The following is a 19,825-nucleotide window of genomic DNA, read 5'->3' on the forward strand; positions in this document are numbered from 1 at the left end:
TATTACCTTCTATTGTCAAACTTTTCCTTGTATAGTTTCTATAAGCACTATAGTTTTCTTCATTCATGTTACAAGCAACAGTCATTTTGGTCTGAGCCAAATTTGGCCTGTCACTATTAAATCTACATTGATAAAAATATTGTTTTGCATGCAGAATTATGAGATTAGTTACATAATCAGCCTGAGTTTTGTTTTTAAATTTCAAAGATAATAATGTGATTGCAACCGTCGATGAGAGGGTAGTGGTCAAAGCCTGCTACCATAAATGTAAAGAAAATCGGAAAACAACTTGTCGGTATAGTGTGTCCCATGCTATGTTGTACGTGTTGCCGGTTAAGCTTCTAGAGATATAGAAGACCGGTACAAGGTTTAGGAGTCTCGTCTTGACTCGAACACTTCACGCTCATAGCAAACCGGAAATTATTATAATGTGATTAATACATGTCAGAAGCAGTTAAGGCGAAACTCTAAGACACATTAATGTTAACAGTGCATTGTAAACTACTCAGTTGTAATTTACTCTCTTCAAAACCACTTTGTTTGATGTCTTTGTTGAAATGGATACTGCAATCACCGATTCTTCGTTCAAAGACAGATATAGGTGCTCGATCTGTCTGGACGGGTTCACCAATCCCCGTCAGCTGCCGTGCTTACATTCCTTTTGTGAACACTGCCTTCAGGACTATATAACGAACAAGGCTAGTTGTACCGATAAAACATTTGAGGAATTTATCTGTCCTGTTTGTAGAGCAGTAACCAGGCCATCAAATAAAAATGAACCGGTCGAAGAATGGGCTTCTTTATTCCCTAACAGTCCGTTTCCACTGGTGGGGAAATCGAAAGTGGAACGGTTCTGCGAAGTATGTTCGAGTTCATCAGACTTTGCTAAGAAATTCTGTGTCGTATGTGAAGAGTTTATGTGTGATAACTGTACCGTATACCATCGAAAGATGAAGATGACTAAAAGCCATCAAATTATTAGCACAGAAGAATTAGAAAATAATCCCGAAATCCGCATAAGACTTAGAGAGGGATTTGGATGCCCTGAACATGATAATGAAGATATCAAGTTTTACTGTAGGAGCCACGAGACTGCCTGTTGCGGGACATGTTCTTTTCTTCATCATAAAGCATGTCAGGATGTGCTCGAATTGAAAGAGAATCTTTCAGTTCTGTTGAAGGAGATGAAGGAAGAAAAAATGAAAGAACAAATTCTAAAATTAGAGGATCATCTTAAGGAATTTATGGAAATGAATGAAGAAAATATAGGTATTATGGAGTCAGATGTTAACAGTATTTCTTTAGAATTTGGAGATATCAGAAAGAAATTGAATGCTGTGCTGGATGATATTGAGAAGATGGTGAAGCTTGAGGGAAATCGAATTTACAAGGAGTGGTTGATCAGAAAACAGGAACAAAATCACCAATGTCAGTCTCTGGTAAGTGCTATCAGAAACTCTCATGCACTTTTAGAGATGGTTGGCCAATTTGGGTCGGATACACAAAAGTTTCTTGTGGCTAGCAAAATGATCAAGCAGATACACTGTTACAGTGATCAGATTCAAGAGAAGTTTGAAAAAGTGGATAACATCAGAATAAGACTTGAACTTGACAGCAAGATCCAAGCAGTACTTTCTAAAGATTCAGTAGGTTTGGTGAAAATAGTATGTGAAGAGGTGGCTAAGGATTTTATATGCACAAGTCTTATGACATCTCTTCAAAAACGAACTGTAGAGCTCTCTAGAGTTGTTGACGTTCACTGTCCAAGTGAAACAAAACCATGTTACTTAGGTATCGTCCAGTTACCCAACGGATTCATTGCTCTGGCAGACCACAATAATAAGACATGCTGTCTGTATGATTCCTTGCATAACTTCATCACAGGCCACACCTTGCCTGGAAATCCTTTAGGCATGTGTCTGATAGGAGACAATGAAGTTGCTATAACAATGCATGATAAGAAAACCGTCCAGTTTCTGTCCATTAGAGACCAGTATATTAGAGACACGCAGACTTTAACAACCAAGTATAAATGCTGTGGTGTTGACGCAGTCACCAGGGAGGAGATCGTTGTATCTGGCCCATGTGATGATACATTTAGTAAGAAATGTTACTGGAGTGTTATCACTAGGAATGGAAATGTCAAGTTGCACCATGAATTTGATTGTCAGCTGGCATATAATACACATGCTCATACTGCTCTAGATATGTCCAAGTTACGTGTTTACATATCTGTCAGTGGAGATCATGCCGTATATTGTTTTGGTCTGAGAGATGGAAAACAGTACTTTGCCTATCTATCCAATGACCTAGAATATCCAATGGGTGTAGCAGTGGACAGAGAAGATAATATCTATGTTGTGGGATTTAACAGCAACAACATTCATAAACTATCACTTAATGGTGTTGCTCTACAGGTCATTACCGCTGGTGTTCCTCAAAGACCAAGAGGAATTTCTTTCACTTACAGTAGGGATAATTTTGTCATCACTAATCAAAGTAACACTTGTGGGAAACTTCACTATTTTGTACACAAATAGTACATCTCTCTTGAAAGATATAGAAGGTAATGCAAATATATTTATGCACATAAATTTACAAACAAAGCATCAGCTTAATTTTAGTTTTAATATTCTATATTTTATTTGAATGCTTATTTTATGACTCAATATATTGTGACTCATTAATGATATAATGATCAAAATATAATTCATGTTAAATTTAGAAAAATCACTTTTATCCTGAGACAATAACCCTGGCATGATTTAAAAAGAATTATCATTTCATTATTGTTAATTAAAGTGTAATCAGCTGGAAACATCTTCCCTGTGCACAAAGTTTATATATCCTTGCAAACATGGTGGCAAGTCCTTTTATGCAGACAAATGTGAAAAGAAAATTTGGGGAAAAGAAAATGAAATTTGAATGTTTATTTTATGACTTAAAATATTGTGACTTGTGAATAATAAAATGATGAAAATATAATTCCAGAAAAAATTGAGTTACTCACTTTTATCCCTAAAAATCATCCCAGCTTTAGATCATTATTCAACCCAACACAATCTGTAATAGCGCTAATACGGTACATTTTCTTCTAAACATTTCTTACAGAAGACAGTTGGAAATGTTTTACATTGAATATAAAAACATTTAAAGACATAACCGAACATTTTAATGTAATGTACACTGGTCAGAGGAGACAGTTTATTTCACAATATTGACAGTGTCAAACAGAAATACATTTTAGCCTGAGACATCATCATCCAACAATAACCCGTGCTAAAATACATCAGCCTTAGTACTGGTCAGTTTTCTTGGTTTATATTTATTTCTCTGATGATGATTTAAGCTTCTTCCTTTATACATCAATTCCATTCTAGCCGAGATACTATACTGATATATGTAATGAAGGATGAATAGATGGATAGATGTAAATATGCATGTATGGATGGATAGATGTATATATGCATGTAAGGATAGATATATGTATATATGCATGTAAAGATTTATATATGTATATATGCATGTAAGGATATAAAGATGTATATATGCATGTAATGATATACAGATGTATATATGCATGCAAGGATAGATGTATATATACATGTAAGGATATATAGATGTATATAAAAGGATGGAAAAATTTATATATGCATGTAAGGATGGATAGATGTGTGTGTGTGTGTGTGTATATATATATATATAATTTATTACTAAATAGAGATTAACAGTTTTATCAATATTTGTATTATGTAAAATGCACACTTATTAAAGATATAGAAAATAAATTATAAAAAAAGTTGATTAAAAATTAAAAAAAAAAAATCTTGATATAATTTTGACATCTTAGGTGTTTAACAGAACTCCATTTATATAATAAAAATTATGGTGTGCATAATGTCTACTATCTAGTATTTTATAAATAATTAATCATCTTATATTGTTTTTTTTATTTTTAATCAATTTTATTTTATAGATTTATCATTTAATATTCAATCTTTCCTTATTTTTGTTATCTGAAATGTCAAAAAGTGTCAGTATTTGTTTATTTGGTTTTCAAATCATTCATTAGTTGATGTTTAAAGGTCATTTTGCTCACTGGTACATAAGTAACTTAAACTATCTAGCGATCCATGTATTCTTCCTTCCATCCATCCATCTTTCTATCTAGCAATAATAATGTGTTGGACCAAACATGTATTAATAATATTTGAGTAACACCTTCTCGAAATAAAGTTCTCTAACTATAAACTCCTTCTTCATCTTATATTCATTGACGATAATAAGGGACATGCATCTACTTACAAACAAACTTCTATTTACCCATCTCTTCGTCCATTCCTTCATCCCTATGTTTCTTTTTAGTTCTAGCTGCATGGTAACCTATCAAAATATGAATTTAACATGGGTATCTTATGAATAATGTATGTAAGTATCTACTATCCACACACACGGAGCAGCAGAAACAAACCCCAAAATCTACTATCCACACACGCGAAGAAGCAAGATCAAACCCTAACTCTACTATCTACCCACGTGTAGCAGCAGAAACAAACCCAAAATCTACTATCCACACACGCGAAGAAGCAATATCAAATCCTAACTATATTATCCACACACACCGAGAAGCAGAAACATAACCATAATCTACTATCCACAAATGCGAAGAAGCCAAAACTTAAACCCAAACTATACTATCCACACACGCGAAGAAGCAAACACAAAACCCAAACATACCATCCACATAGAAGGGAAGGTTAAAACAAAACACACACTCTACTATCTACACAAACGTACGTGAGCTCATACAAACACACACACACACACGGACCTAAAAGAAACACTCACTTTTTAACTGACAATCAATATTTAAAATTTTTGAGAAGCAACTTAAAGGAAATGCTTATACACGCATTTTCTAATCAAGATAAAGAATTCATGTGCTTATAGACGCACTTCTATTTTTTTCTAACTGACTGACATATCATAGGCAATGGAATGATTATTTCTTTTCTAGAGTATGTGGTAGCCCTGAAAAGGGTTGTTTTTTTGTGTGAACGAGGAGCTATGGCAATCTTTTAGGATCTAAGAATGCGACCTCGTCTGGCGTCAGGCTTTCCCACAGGGTACGGTCTGCTTCTTCGGAAAGATAAGGAGAACTCTTTCGTGTTGACACGACAGTCGACAAAACCTCTATCTTATTCCTGCTGTTCTTGTTGCTGCTGATTTCTTTGCTGATTTTAAAGTCTGTATTTCTCCGTCCATTCTTTTTTCTCCTTCTTGATTTCCTCTATGAAGAGCTCTTCTACCAGGTCTTCAGTGACTTTCAACATTATAACATTGTCGTTCTCTTCAGGTCTCGGTATCAGACTTGTCATGACCCGATGCAAATTCACGTAGACTTCGTTCAACTTGGCTAGTCTTGAGCACATCTTCGTAGGAGGATGAGTCAACAATGGATGGTCAGACTGGAGACTGCCCCACGTTTATGGTAAAAGAGCGGACGCGAAGGAAAACATCCTGAATGCTAAATTAGTGGCATGTGAGGGATAGAGAGAAGTCAAAGAGCATAAATCATGATACCCATAGCAAAACAAACGACAAACGCATTTTTTCAAAACACAACATTTTTATTCAAATAACTTATCACTAACAATTCACAATGTTTTAATAGTAAAAATTCAATTTAACAATAAACATTTTTTTCAACTAACTATCTATTTTGGACAAGGTTGACAACCTTGTGAATGAAATTGTGATTTCCACTATTGAAAGTCATTGGGCCATTGATGTACACTACGTTTCCTAGCTAAAGACAAAAGATAAGCATAATGGTCACAAAACCATCGTTCTACTTTCTCATCATTTCTGGAAGAATGACGATCAAAATAAGTCACTAAATGTTCTAAAAAATAGCCCAGACTGCGATGATGTAGAAAATACACACAATATTGTCCACACACCAATGAATCTGTGCCTTGTAATTTCACATTATTGAATCGTGTTGTCTGATCATTTCTTCTCATAAAGTCAATGATATCGTCTTCCAAAGGGGGCAATCCATACGAATCGAAATAGTCCACTTATCCTTCTTGAGGAAAGTAGACGGCTACCCAGTGGGTTCCTGGGAGATGACTGTCGTCCTTGTTGATCACATAAGCTTGATGGTCTTGAGGTTTGCAATGAGGGAGTTCATCTTCAATGCACACGACAGGATTCCAAGAAGCTGTATACGAACTGTGGTTCAAAAGGTAATAAAGTTCCCAGGAATCCATGTTTGTGTTATTTCTTTCTTCACAGGTGATAATAAGTGATCAATTCGATCCTGACTTTCTCTTGGAAAATGTTTGACAAGTAAACAGGTGTTAGCTCCGACTTCGTACCCTGGTCCAAGAGAGTTTCAATGCGACGGATCTCCAGAGGCGTTAATGGAGGGCAAGAGTATTCACGTAAGCCTTCATATCACTGAAGAAACTCGTCTTCTTCCGAGATGAGACTCCAAGCTTTTTCCAGATACTCGTTCAATTGTTCTTTTTCACTCAGCATCAGACATTTATCGTGTTGAATTTGACTGGGACGATCGTTTTGACATCCATAGCAATCTTTCTTGATCAGTTCCGTAATTTTTTTCTGTCATGAATGTAGCAAAACAGGAGACTAAATGCTGTTCTTGTTCTGGCCATCCCGACTGGATCATGGTGTCCTTTTCGTCTTTAACCTGGTGTTCTTCTTCCATGGTCTCCTCCCTTTCCATGTCCAAAGATTCTCCAATATGTAAAGAGGGTAAACAGTCTTCCATAGCTTCTAATAGTCTAGAATGACTTCTCTCAAACTGTTGATTTCTAGGGTATTGTCGAATTCACCATACAGGATTACGTTCACCGTTACATCAGGGTCTCGGTTTAGAAACTGAATCTTCACACGAATCTTGCCGGATTTTATAGGGTGGAAATGCCCCTCGTCGCTGCCTTGGTCTGGAGTGAAATCAAAAGCCCACAAAGCATAGCCTCCTGCGTAATCGTCATATTTAATGCCGTGACTGGTGTTGGTTCCTAAATGGCCGGTGGCTTCGTACAGGGACAGGTACGATCTCAAGTAATTCTTCGTGTCAAAGTTAGGCTCAATGGGTCGAGTACACAAGGTCTTGCATCGAGACTCACTTCAATTTTTGACACGCCAAAGTGTTGAAGTAGAAAGGATTTTTATCGAAGGTTCAAGGCTGAATTCTCGACGATACAAGGATTAAACGTTTGGCTAATTGTCCTTGGAACAGATAATCTTCGACCATGGATTGCTGTCCAGCAGGAATAGTGAAGGTTTTCACTTCCACGCGTCGTATCGGATAGTTGGCGGTCGTTCTGCTCAAAGTGTGACTGATGTAATTTCCCACTTTAGGTAACACTTCGACGCGGCGCACGTAGAGTCTGGCTTCTTGGATGATGATTTTGTAATCGGTACTATCAGCCATTAAATGGAAAGCAGTAATGCTGCGATTCAGTCTCAAGCGGACATCCACCCTGTTCAGCAAATTCTTCTCTTGCAACCACAAATCCAAATGCAAACGATCCATCAGTTCTTAACTCTTTCCCTCTTTGATTTTGTCCTTCGTTCTACAAATCTCTCATTGTGTGCTTTGGTTGTATTGATTTCGGTTTCGTCAAACTCGCCCGCATCGTCAGGTTCCCATAGCACACAGGCATTGAGATGAGTGTTTTTGCGTCTATTCCGTACGTCAAGAGATTTTCCAGGTAGTCACGATAAAGGTAAGTATCCATGCTGCTACTGACTGGTTTGTTATTCAAGTATAAGTCCACTCCGCTAAACAAGGAATACATGAAATTTTTGACGGGAGCTACTTTCTCGTCACCGTTTATAACACCTCCTGTCTTTTCTTGAACTTTGACTTTCAAATACAAGTAACTGCTGTTCAGATCGATGTAATCATCGATCTGTCCTTTGATTTCAAACTCGATGGGAGCGGAGTCTGTCATTGAGGAGACAGGGTGAAATTTAACCCATTGGAATTCTTGCATTGTCATCATGGTGGAGGGCATGACAAACATATCCACTTCCGACTTGGAACAAGCGCAAGACTTTCGGTGCATCATTTTTCTGTTTCTCAATAATTTAATAATCAAAAACCTTTAAGTCTCGATCGGTTCTTCTTTTCTTTGGCTTTCTAGCTTTAGAAGTATGAAGTCTTGTGAAGGGGTGTTTTCTATGTCGTCTCTTTCTGCCTTGTCCTTGCTGTGGCGTCAGGGAAACAGAAATACCTGACTCGGCAGCGTACAGGGCATTTATAGGCGTTTCTCGTTGGCCCAAAATGTCTTTGCCCGTTTGCAACAAGACATTTTAGCCTGCTCTCAAGAATGCTTCTTTAGGGTTTTGTTTGTCGATGATGACATTTAGGAGAAATTCTTTACCGTGTGTCAATGCCACATCTTTCAAAGCGTGCAGTCATCGTTCCACAATCGGTTTCAACACTTGGGCCACCGAACAAAAGGCTGATTTCAACATATCTCCTAAACCGTGTCCTCGCTGTCGAGCAACGCCACAGTACATTGGATACAGGACTTACGAGTCGTTAGAGAACCGTTTTCGAAAATGGAGTTTCACCGTGACTTTCCCTTTGGTGAATGGAATATTTTGTCCCAGATCTCCTTTTATAGCAATGTTGACAGTGTCCAAATAAGAATTGTTGACGGGCAAATAGTGAGGATGTACAAATTCGCGGTGAACGTGATAAGTGTTTCCACCTTCCTCGTCAGCGTTCGTGCCAAAATCCACTCTGAAAGGAATGAGACGCAGTAACGGCACGGAGGTGTGTCCCACCACGTTATACTCCACCACATCGGAGTACACAAAGATCAAATTCAGTCCTTTATTCAGTTCTACTGGGGAACGAAAAAGAATCGTTTTCGGAAATGAGTGGTAATTCGTTTTTCTTGATCATTTTCATCATCATCTCCATGTCCCCACCCAACATGTCAAAAAATTCAGGACAAAATAAAATGGACAGCACCTTGTTCTCCTCAGGAAACTGCATCAGGAGGCGACGAGCTACTTGATGGTACTTAAGGGTGACACTTTTTCTGACAATCTCCAGAGCTTTAAGAAACAGGACATTAAACCTGGAAGCAATGGTGCTCATCAAAATAAAATAATAGCCTGGGGGAATGATCAAGTGATAGGTCGACTTCTGAGTTTCTGAGCTATGTGTTTTCTTATGATATATTACATGGGTATTCAAGTACTGTTGCATTTGCACGTCATGAACTTCCACTGAAAAAAAAAATTGATTTGGAAGGACATTGAGGACTTGGGTCGGGTGAATGATTTCCACTAAAGCCACTTCCCAATGGGCTTCGTGATCCAATTGGATGGCCTGAGGTAATTTGGCCGTGTAACAGCACAAAGTGTTGTTGGGAAACACCTTCGTGGAACTGTCGCTGGGTAAGGTTAAGTAAAATTGGTTATGGTGGCTAATAATTCCAGAGTTCTGTGCCTGTCCGAGGGGTTACTGAAAGTCAGAGGAGTGTCTCCACCCAAAATGGGGTTGTTGTTGGAGTGGTGACTGATACTTCACACAAGATTCCCGTTGTTACCGTTCGAGGTGAATTTCAGGGATGGATTGGGAAGAAGGTAACTGATGCAACTGCTCAATAAAATGGTCCACAATTGTTTGTGTCCTTGTTGCAAACTCAGATTGGCAATGACTGCACCGGTGACACAATAGACCACAAAGATTTGGCAGAAAAGATGATTTGCGTTTTAGGCATACGTTCTCCAACAACACATCCTCAAGGGTTGTTTCTGTAAATCTTGCAGAAAAGAACAGGATGATGGAGTGGTCGCTGCAGTGGTAGCGGTAGCTGAAGCTGTGTGGCAGGGCATGAAAGTCACTTCCTTTTATAGTCAATGACTTGCGAAGCGTCGATCCAAGAATCAAAACTGGGTGGATATCTTTTCCAACGCACATTGACTTCTTTGACACGTCATTTGCCCACTTTTCTGGTTCTGCGTTCGAGAATGCTTTAGATGTCGTACAAATCGTCTTCTTTTTTGGTGACATGTTGTAACTCAGGCACGTAAAACGTTCATTTTAACACTTCTCCTATCATGTCTTCAATTTATAGACGGCAGGATGACGGCTATGGACTCGTCCAGTGACACGAAACAATTCGGTCGTCCAGTCAGGTAAGTAACCTTTGTCGAAAGTGCGTTTGGTTTTGCCAATGCGCACCCAATCTCCTACGGCCAACACTACACCTTTCTTGGGGATAGCCACTGTTGGGGACGTACCAAACAGGCGATCAGAAACCAGCACTTCGTTGTCGGGAGTCACATTATGCGGAGCACGTCCAATGCTTCGATGGTAAGATTGGTTGTACGCTTGAACCAGGTACGGTAAGATGTCGATGTACGTCAGAGTGTGTTGATGCGTAAAATATTTCCACATGCGTTCTTTCAATGTGCGTTGAAAACGTTCCACGATGCTGACCTTGGTTTTGGGATTCTCGGTGGTAAAAAAAATGAATGTCACGTTTCTTTAATTCTTTTTGGAAAGCTTGGTTCAGAAATTCGGTGCCTTTGTCCGTTTGGCATTGAAGAGGGTGACGACCGCTTTGTTTCAACACCAGTTGCAGGACTCAGACTAACTCGCTGCTCGATTTGAAAGTCAATGGCATGACCCAGGCAAAGGTGGAAAAGACGACGATGACACAAAACAAATATTTGTAGCCGCCATTATAGGTGGCCAAATGAAAGATATCGGCTAAATCAGCTTGCCATTGATGATCAATGCCTTCCACTTGGGTGGGACTTCTGGAAAACCTGCGTTGAATGGGTTTGTGTAAAGTGTAGATAGCTTGTTCTTGTAACCACCGTTGCACTCTTTTCAATCGAGTTTTGGCAGAACGATACAATTTGTGAATTCCTCCATAACCTGCAGGATGGGATGGATCGTAATAAATGCTGTCTAACACCTTCTCCATTTTTTGTTGTTAATAAGTCACCCACTCTTCGCTCATGCTACTCTTTTTCTTGTGTGGTATTTTCTTGGTTTGTAATGCATTGCGTGTCCGGCCAGCGATTTGTGTCTTTAACTCTTCTGATGAAGAAGGGGTGGTCATCATCTTTTTAATCCATTTAATTCTGGATGTAGGTGGTGTTGTTAACTTGCGTACTTTTTCTGGTGGAGTTTGAAACCCTTCGTCTTTTTCTTCTCCTTTTTCTGTCTTGGTCATTGGCAGTAGTAGTGGTGGTGATGGTGGTGGTGGACTTTTCATCAAGGTTTTAAAACCTTTCAGAGTGGGTAGAGCTGTTTCGTCTGGAGCTTTCTGGTGAAACAGTTGCAGTCGTTGCAAGAGCTGACCGTACTTTTGTGATTTTTCTCTTTCGGACAAGTCGTAGCGATCCATCAACGACTGCAGTTGGTGTTGTAACTGGGACATCTTACTGAAATTGGGATTGCGAGACAAATGCGGGTTCGTTGTTCTTGCCAACGATGGTATTCCATCCATCGTTTGTAAGGTACTAAAGCTAGTCTTCGTCCTTCCATTCGATGTCAAGGGTCACGTCTGAGATCTTGAGACCCCAGAGGTCCTTTTAATCTTGCTCCAACGAGTCCTCCCAGCATGGTTCCCAAGACTCCTTTCAGCAAAGGTCCTACCAATAGTGGCAAAATTCCTACACCTTGGACCAACATCTTCTTTTGACGAATGGGGATTTTCGTTTGAACCATTTGGCCAAGAACATGACGATGTTTGCCTAAGCGTTGTTTCTGGTGTTTCGACAAAAGGATAGTGCCTTTCAAGACGTTCAAACAACATTCGCACACGGTATCGATGATATCTTTGGAGGCCGTTTGAATGAATTATTTTTCGCATGTGTGGAGAAGCTTTGGACAGGACAGGCAACATGTCCCCATGTTTTTGTAAACGAGGAGGCAGTCCTTTCCTTTTCTTTCCTTTGGGTATAGAAGAGGGATGTTTTCGGGAGGGGTGTGACATCTTTGCTTGTTTGTTCCGGGATATTCACCAAAAGTACACTGACGTCGATGACTAAGCACACAACCTTTTATCTTTATTTGGACTATCGCTTTGTCATAAAGGTGACAATGTGTTTTCCAAAATCGCCAAGGAATCCTCCCCTTTGGTGACTCCTCTTTTTCTTTGGACGGATGTGTCTTTTCTTTGGGTAAGGTCGATGCTTGGCTAAGCGTATTGTCGGATGACGAGACTGCCCGCGTCTCTTTCCTTTTTGGACAGGAGAGCCACGGTGTTCATTTCTTTGAGGTGACATCTTTGGAAGTTCACCAGCACAAAAAAACACTGATACCCATGCTTTGTCGCAGAACTTTTTTATACTGGAACGTGTCGCCATTGATTGTCTTTACGTCGTATCAACTTGATGATAGGCATTACACATAGTGCAATTGTTCGCAACGGACTAAATCGAGCCAGTTCTTGCTTGGAAAAATCCAGTATACTCTTGGACTTTTATTTTGCGAGCAGGTACTTTGTGAGCAGCTGCTACTGCAGTTAAAGAGGAGGAGGGTTCACCACTGGAAGAAAAGTTCTTGGAGACACGGGCTTCCATGGTGTCATCAAGGGAGAAGTGGATGAACCTGAGGCTACCAGAGACTCGGTCACCGTCGTTGCAGGTCCTGGTTTGCGAATGTAAAGTTGCGTCCTGGCTGAAGTACCTCTCTTGCGAGTAGAAGCTATTTTCTGCGGGCTTTTCTTTTTCTGGGGACTTCTCTGTTTCTTTTACTGGGGGCTTTTCTTTTTCTGGGGTTGTAACCTGGTCTTGACACCGTTGCTCTTTTTATTGTTGGGGCTTCGTTTGGCTTTTTGGGGAGTGGCTTTTTGTTGGGGAGAACTTTGGGGGCATTAGGATCCCATCTTAAGATCGAGCGAATGATGACACCTCCTAGAGTACCACTCCCTCCAGGTTTCAAAACGATTTGCTATTTGCTTTAATAGTCAATGCGGGGATCGGACTGGCTTCTAAGACATGAGCACACATTTGTGGATTTTTTTCGCGACTGATGCCATACAAGGCACGAATCAATTTGATGGGAAGATGAGACTAAAGGGACGTCATGTTGACGCTGTGTGAGACACGAAATGTGTCCGCGGTTTTTATAGATTGTTTGGGGGTTAAGTCCAGGACGGAGAATGTATAGGACAGGCCCTCCGTCTTGTCACCGTTGATGAAACAAATGGGTACGAAATCGTAAATAATCGGGGGTAATAGATTTCAAATCTAAGAGTAAATAGGAATGTGGAGTTTGAGTGGCATCGTCGTACGCCTGAGTCAGCCAAGGCGTTCCTAACTGTTTGGCTAAGACGTGCACTTGCGATTTATCTCGAGGGCTTTTAAACAAGACCACATAATGCGCATTGAGACTGATGGTGCGATGGGCTTTACTTTGTTGAGACAAATTTTGAGTGATGTAAATGACACTGCCATTACGATGATGCCCTTTGTGCGTAAACCAAAGTTTAATTTCTTCTTCGTTTTCTCCTAACATGTCGTCGAAAATGACAAATGGGTTTGACGGGGGTCAGACACGATTCAGTCGTCTTCGTTAGGAATGCCTTCCACAAACACGATGGAATCACCTTGACTTTCTCACAAGAGACTGTATGCCGAGTGCCACTCTTTGTAACTCCACACGTTTCGTTGATGTGGACGATCGATCAAATAATGTTTATATTCGATCAAACGTTTGACAAATTCAATTTTGCCTGAACCGCTAGGTCCAGCAATGAACATGTTAAAGGGATGGCGAAGATAAAAAGCCTCCCAACTGGCACGATCTACGTGTTCGTCGATGACTTTGAAAGTGGAGGAAGAGGGAGAAGAGACAGCAGAGGTAACCATAGTGTCAGGAATGTCACTTGTGACACGAAAACAGACAAGACAAGAGTTTTAATACTTTTTTCAGGACACGTTTATTGAAGTTTCAAAAATAAACACGAAAGACTAAAATACATAAAAGCCAAAGGCTTAAGTACAACAATAAAATGCATACTAAAACGATCAAAGTGGACTAGAAACAAGTCTCTGTCCAACATGTTCTGGGTAATGATCTTACAGGTTCTACAGAGAGTAATGTCACACAAGTGTCCTCCCGAAAGAGTCCTTGAGGAATGTCCAGGATAGTCCTCTCCTCGGTGACGGGTTCCTCTGGTACTGTCACTGACACAAGTTGAAAAGTGACTTTTTTCCTTGGACGTTGGAAGGAAGGATCACAACTCTCGAGCATACTGAGCCACTTCTTGTGTCCAAGCCTCAAAACCCCATTGCTTTCCAGTCACGTACATCTGTCCAATGGGGGTGTAAGTCACAAGCTACACACACATCGCCATACATGTCTTCGGTAGCTAAAAGATGACAAATCTATTTTTACCGTAGAGGTCGAGAAGTATCCAGATGAAAACGCAAGGCTTTGAGCAAAATGAGTCTCTCGTGACTATTTAAAGCCATATGGGTGGTAAGTACTGTTCGTAAAAAGTCCACAAGGAATCGGCTGGTAAACAAAGTCCCAGAAAATAAGTCACTAAGACACACGCCACTTGTCGACCCAAATTCAACGGAAACAGTTCTTGTAATAAGTGATGGTAATAATCCACGGTTTGAATACTGTCATTGAGTTCCTTCCACGGAATCTGTTGAATCACTTTTGATAAAAACCGTGGCATGGCAACCTGTTTTTATACCCTCTTTTTATCGGAGACAATAAGTGTACTGTCTGGTCAGAGATGGTTATACTCCAGTAGCGAATCTAAATTGTTTACTCACTAACTTGCACATCACAGTTCGTTCAGAAGTTTCCTCTTTCACCAAGGTGACATTGTGTAAAAGATTTTGGTAACTCTCTAACTCTTCCTCTGGAATTTGTTGCAGTAAGTCTACCTGGTAGCAAAAAGAATCATCAATAACAAATCAATCCTTTGAAACAAGGGGTAGTTGATGAATGTCTGACCAAAGGAACAGTTTCAACTGAATCGGTCATTTTATAGCTTCAGGTACCAGTGGTTTAAACACCGGTGACGTAACGGATGCAATTGTTCTTTACGTTTGACTTGCATTTTTATCAGTTGTCGGTCAATGAAATTTTCTGATGTAAACGGTCTAAAGCGGAATAATAGGATCAACGCACCCTTGATCCAGAGAAATCTAACACATTTGTTAACTTTTTCACTTTCCTTTTGTGAATTTCTCGACACAAAAGTTCTTCAGTCACCCATTGAAATTTCGCTCTGGCAAGTCCCTGCCAAACTTCCTTCTAGATCTTCTGTTGCAGTTCTTTAGGTAATGATGCAATATCATTTTTTAAATGGGGTTTAAATACTGGTCTCGGTGGTGTCCAACGTTTGACTCCTAGCCAATCTGGTTTCATAACGACATGATAGGCCACTTCAGTGACTTGGTCCAACTAAAGGCAAGAAGTGACAATTCAGAGACAATCGGGCATGTTCCAGGTAGGCTGAATCTTGTTGTTCCCAGTAGTGAAGTGACACACCGCAACTGAAGCACTTCACTTTATCCCTTTCGCCCAAGTAGAAAAATCCGGCTCTGGCTAATTCTTCAGGGGTCGGTCCTCCAAGATACTTAGGCCATTTTCCTTTGAACGATTGAAGACGGTTTTCAAAGTCGCAGTGTTCAAGCAAACGCACAGGGAACGAATATTCGTCTTTCGCAGGTTCTCGATGAGGGTAGGGTGACATCGATAGGAGTTTGCTCAGGGCTGAATTACATCCGTAGGGTGGTAGACGTGAAGGTTGACATCCTTATTCACAATGAAGCCCAGGAAAGAGTCCACGATGACGAGTGGCATCGCTTTCGCATCCGTCAGGTTTGACACGCACAGCATCACTTTCCATGATAGGTGTAGTGGTAGTATTAGTAGTGACAAAAGTCCCGATGATGCTTGACTGCATCGCTCACATCGCAAAGCTCAACATAGCACTCCACTTCAGAGTCCCCAAACTTGAATTGTGCCTGTCTGAACTTGTTTTGTGTTTCTCTGAAAGTATTCATCTTGTTCGTACGGTCTTGGTAGCCACAATGAACTATCGATCTAGCATAATGTCCCTTTTTATACTAGTCGCAATGAAGTCTCAAGCTTGTAAGTCGTTTTTTTTTATGTCTAGTTTTGGAAGTCTTCCTTTTTTTCTTCCTGGACAACGGTACTACCTTCTCTAAGGTATCGTCATACTTGTACCGTAGTGTAATGGGTGGAAAGGCCATAGAAAGGTAAGGACAATGCGGAGACCATCGAAAATGTTCCAGAATAGCTGAATCTGTATAGATACATATATCCATTCGTAATTTCAGGCCGCAACTGAAACATTGTACTTCGTATCCCAATCCAGTCTCAGGTCCCAAGTAGACAAATCCTGTTCTAGCTAAAACATTCGAAGTAGGTAATCCTTCCCTATCCGTCGGCAATTTTTGAAACGTTTCCAATCGACAGGCACAATCACAATAGTCAGGCAAGAAGAACATCGAAAGGTAGGGTTTGAACTTGGAATTCACATTGGGTTTCTCACTCTATTCTTTCTGTGGCGAAGTCATCCTTCTGGTTGGTGGCTATCCTCTTCGAACCAATTTTGTATACCGACATGTCCATACGGCAAAGTGAAGTGATTGGGAAGACGCATTCGCTTCTGGCACACGGTTTGATAGACTTTCTCCAAGGGTCGACTGACGATGTGGTGAGTGGATAAACGTACAATCTTGTTCGGTTGGTAGGCGGTCACTTTAAAGTTCCCATCCTCTCCAGACTGCAAGGCTTCTTTCAATACTCCAAAGTTCACCACTTGACTGGTGCAATAATTGAGGGTCAATCCTTTTACTTTACACTCTGCGTACACTTCTCCTTGTTTGTGCCGGTGTTAGTAGTCGTAATTTTTCGGACCGCCACTAGCGAAACTTAAAATCTTCTCGTCGGGGTGTTCATCTGTTCAGGCTCCTAAACGTTCTCCTTCGATGTCAGGGTGATGTTGACCCGGGCGATCGATGTAAATGCAACTGTCCGTGTCAAAATACAGGACACGATCCCCTAGCAGTTCTAAAGCTTCGTATAATTTTAAGCGAGCCTGGGCTGTCACGTAAGCCGCGATGATGACATTTCCAAATTCGTCGGCTTGTACAAAGTACAGATCTTCTCCGTATTTGATTAAGATCAAATCCCGTGTTTCAAGTACTTGGTTTTGTCGTGAATGATCTGGAAGTAGCGGGGAGGTTCTGTCAAATATTACGTCTTGGGTAAACCCGGTCGTTGTGCCATTTTGCCCCACAAGTAATTTAACATCACTTTGGCAAACCATCGCCTGCCTTCGTTTTTCTCGATGTGGTCTAAAGTGATACCTTCCTGCTCCCAGTATTTCTCTTTGAATGTCTTTTGGTCTTCGGGAGTGTGACACCCAGAAGAATAGCCGCTGGCCTCTTGTTTCAGTTTCAAAAAGGCATCCAGGTAGTCTGCGAAAATGCATTTTTGAGTTGGGTCACCCATTTAGTATTGTTGTCACTTGGGATAGTGGTAAATTTCGTACACTTCTAACAGTTGGTAGCCCAGGTCCAGAGCATTAAACAATTCTACGCTGACCCACGTTCCCATCAAAGTGCGTTTTTCCTGGGTGTGCTGACAAGGCTGGTCTTGGTTGCACGTTTCGGCACAAGTACGACACAATAGAAATATCAATTTTCCTTGGCAATGGTGAGGTAACACGGGATGGTACAAGTAAGTCGGAGGCAAAACGTTGCACTTGATCAAGCCTTCGTATTGTCGAATGTGGTCCAGGTCGATGTGTTCCGTCATCAATTGCGTGTGTCCTGCAGGAAAGCGACAATATTTGCACACGTAAGAATATAGCGAGCACACGTCCAAGTATTTAATTGCTTCTCCTTTCTCTTCGTCAGTGTAGTACAGAAAACAGGTGGCATTTGTCCTTCCTCCGTACAAATTGTCCCTCAGGTTCAGGGGGTCCATCAATTTGTAACTTTCCACGATGCGTTTAAACGCGGGATCGGTTTCCAAATGGTGATTTTACTCGTGTTCCCACATTTCCACCACTTGATATCCTTGCTGTTCTAACTTCAAGCACCGCTGACAAGTGGCCTGGTAAAAGTCTTCCGTGGTTCATTGTAAAAACTGATTTTTAGTGCCACGTTCAGGGTAGCAGACGGGACATCCGTGAAATAAGCAACCGTTAATCTCGTACACGATCTTGGGGTTTCTAAGTCCCAATCATCTACTGAATACGTTGCGATGGTCTTTGCGAACCCTCCGTTGCAGCCATGCTGAATTCATTTGTCTTCCTTGTCGCACAAGTAATGTAACCAGCGTAGGGCTTTGACCGAGTATTGACGCTTGACAAAGTTGGTCGTTTGAGGGCTGATGACAGCCAGGGTGTTTTCAGGCATGAATCGTTGGCGGTACACTAAGGGACACGCTTTGGCAATGGTGCAGGCTTCTTTCAAAGGATCGACCCCTCCGTGTTCCATGAACAGTTCTCGAAATTTTCCACAACATCGCTGTAAAATGTCTACGTCGGAACGACAATACTTTAACATTTCTTCCCGAAAGTCGAAAGGGTCTGAGGCGTGAGCCTGGTACCAAGCGTAGAAAGCTTCTCGTTGTAGGGGCGCATGTTGTCGGGGTCGTCGTCACGAACCTCAGGCAAATGGGAGTAGTACGGCGTGTTGATTGGCTTCGGTATTGAAAAAGTGTGGAAAGTAACCTTTGGCCATTTCTGTCATTCCAAACGTTTTAGGCATTCGATTCAAAGGCATGACCAAATAGCTCATCGAATCTTTAAACTGTGCTTGTCCCACTTGCAGGGAAATGATTTTGGCTCCGTTCAAATTCACTTTAGGACGTTCGTGCCTTGTTCCGTATATTATCTGAGTAGAAACTGTCCATCGTATCCGGAGAAATTGTGGGCCATCACCGTGGCATGGCAATGACAATCTCTGTAATGTTCGATGTCCTCTTGGCTCCACGTCTCGTCGATGGGCTCTAAGATGCATCGAGCAAAATCGGCTAACGTGTTCAGTCCCCGAATGATTTTTTCACGTCCTCCAGGAATCTTGTAGCAGTGAGAGCAATGACTAAAGATAGGTTCTTGTATGCACTTCTCGCACGCTCGATGACCCACGCAGAAATTAGGAATGTGAATGCCGGTCTCTTGCATGCATTCGAAATCGAAAAAGATGAAATTCCATTTCTTCTTGTGGTCATCGTCTTCCTGTTGGGGTTGGTATTTTTGAATGTAGCATTGGTGTTCCAAGTCCACGATTTGGTGACAAATGTGACATCGTTTCTTTCCTGAACATACGTATGCCTTGGGATTTTTGTGAGTATGCCTTGTCCACACGTAGGACACAATCTCAGCAGTCGACAAGCACATTTCTGCTATGAACCTTGTGTCTTCAAATGTTGTTGGTAACAGGCAGGGCTGACAAAAGTGCGCAGACAAGCAGGGCAATGCACTTGTTCTTGTCCTTCGTCCAGACATTGTTGAGAAGCCAAACATCCTCAGCATTTTGATCCACAATGTTTGTGTTGCTCTCGATTGTTATAGCCGTAGTCACATTTCTCACAGTAATAACCGTATCCCAAGAATGCAGTGATACTGGTAATGGCATCGAAATGTTCATGGTGATAATAGACGTGAATGTATTTTCCATCCTTAAAATATTTGCCTACAAACAAACCGAGACCCACGCACTTCTTGAGGGTTCACTTTCAAGATGTAACGTGGAGCTAGGACGTCTTGCAATTTTTGCATTTCAGGAATGCCACAGG

General features: G+C 41.0%; 1 protein-coding gene across 1 annotated transcript in view; it reads left to right on the forward strand.

Moving 5' to 3' along the window:
- The first annotated feature begins 459 nt into the window (after nucleotides 1–459).
- Nucleotides 460–19,825, forward strand: part of LOC149783507 (uncharacterized) — a 74,233-nt gene continuing 54,867 nt past the window's right edge. The window contains exon 1 of the mRNA XM_089932857.1: nucleotides 460–2,539. Coding sequence (XP_089788983.1) covers nucleotides 558–2,539 — 1,982 coding nt within the window. The 5' untranslated portion in view covers nucleotides 460–557. The remainder of the gene's footprint in view (nucleotides 2,540–19,825) is intronic.

This window comes from Sinohyriopsis cumingii, chromosome 14, assembly GCF_028554795.1.
Source record: "Sinohyriopsis cumingii isolate HCF-2022 chromosome 14, ASM2855479v2, whole genome shotgun sequence".
NCBI lineage: Eukaryota > Metazoa > Mollusca > Bivalvia > Unionida > Unionidae > Sinohyriopsis > Sinohyriopsis cumingii.